This window comes from Arachis duranensis, chromosome 5 (genome assembly GCF_000817695.3).
Source record: "Arachis duranensis cultivar V14167 chromosome 5, aradu.V14167.gnm2.J7QH, whole genome shotgun sequence".
NCBI classification, from domain to species: Eukaryota; Viridiplantae; Streptophyta; class Magnoliopsida; order Fabales; family Fabaceae; genus Arachis; species Arachis duranensis.
In genome coordinates this window covers 97867676-97869165 of record NC_029776.3, presented here as the reverse complement: position 1 = coordinate 97869165, position 1490 = coordinate 97867676, and the positions used below count along the sequence as shown (strand labels likewise).

The following is a 1490-nucleotide window of genomic DNA, read 5'->3' as shown; positions in this document are numbered from 1 at the left end:
AGAGTATTGGGCTTAGAGATACCTGAGGGGTGTCAGTGTATTTATAGTGGTGAGCCAATAACCACCGTTGGAGTAGTGCCGTATCTTTAGGGTGTTAACCGTCCCATTATCTTGGGGAGGTTAAGATATGGCTTTATGAAGCGGTTAGAGAGATTTTAGGGGCGGTTACTCATTTGAATTGAGTGTTTATCTGCCAGCTAATCTCATGTCCGACTTCTTTAGAGCAAGTCGTGGTTGATACCGACTTCTTACGTGAAAGTCGGTACTTAGCTAGGCTTAATCCTACAGATTAGGCCTTTTATTTGGACCTGGGCCTTTGACATTGGGCCAGGGTATGAACAATTATGAATGTATCTTGTTTATACAGTAAAAAAGATATGTATTTTTTTTAGATTCTAAATATTTTATTTGCAAAGTAAAATTTGGCTTATCTCATTTACTGTATAAATAAGATATCCATAAATTTATCTCGTTTACATTATAAATTGAGATAAATTATTTAATACAAATAGATAAATATGTTATAAATTATATAAATAAAATAATTAAATTATTTATTTAAAAAAATCGTATATCATGATGTATTGATGAATCATTCATAAATTCGTGTGGTAATTTGTGAGACACATTCATTAACTGACTCTTCACAAAGAGGAAGAGAAGATGGTAAGCGCTGCAATTGCTCGTGACGTCGTCGGTGTTATAGGTTCGTTCTTTCAATTTCTGCATGCTTCATTCTCTCTCTCTCTCCTTCTTAATTATTCTACTCATTCATGTGAATTTGAGAATTTTGAGAGTGATAGTGTTAGCTTCTGTGTGCAGGCAACGTCATCTCTTTTGGATTGTTCTTCTCACCGGCGTAAAACTCTCTTCCTATCTTTCTTTTATTTTCGCAAATTTCATATTAAGCATTTCTTTTACTTTTTGATTTTCAAAATAATTTTATGTATTTGGATAATTGTCTTGCTCTCATTATTGATGGTTTTTTTCTATATATATCTTTATTTATTTCAAAAGATTCACGTTATATTGTCATAATTATTAATTAATTATACCAAAGGCAGACTGAATAAGAAATAATTTGTTTCGATCAGTTTAATTTTTAATGTACTGATAATATACTTATTTTGCACGGTCACTTAATTTTATTTTTTTACATAATTATTTATATAATTAATAAAAAATTTATTATTTTTATTAATATGTTATTATAAAATTAAATGTATGTAAAATTGTTTTATACTTATCCTTCATCACAATTAAATTCTTGTTTTGATTTATTAAACAATGTGATTTTATGTTACTTTATATAAATATAAAGCTAAGTCAATCCGGATCAATACAAGTGCTGAAATTATGCTCATAAATGATAAAAAAATATTTTTATAGTAAAATTAATTATTAAAATTAATTATTATATTATTTATATATAAATATATTATTTAATTTTTTAATATATATTTTATATTTTGATAAATATATTATATTAA

At 26.9% G+C, this 1490-nt stretch overlaps 1 protein-coding gene across 2 annotated transcripts in view; it reads left to right on the top strand.

Annotated features, from left to right (window-relative positions):
* Window positions 1–604: 604 nt before the first annotated feature.
* Window positions 605–1490, top strand: part of LOC107490760 (bidirectional sugar transporter SWEET6b-like) — a 6604-nt gene continuing 5718 nt past the window's right edge. For both annotated transcript variants that reach the window (XM_052262443.1, XM_016111563.3), the window contains exons 1-2: window positions 605–706; window positions 823–859. In XM_052262443.1, the coding sequence (XP_052118403.1) occupies window positions 664–706; window positions 823–859 (80 nt within the window). In that variant the 5' untranslated portion in view covers window positions 605–663. The remainder of the gene's footprint in view (window positions 707–822; window positions 860–1490) is intronic.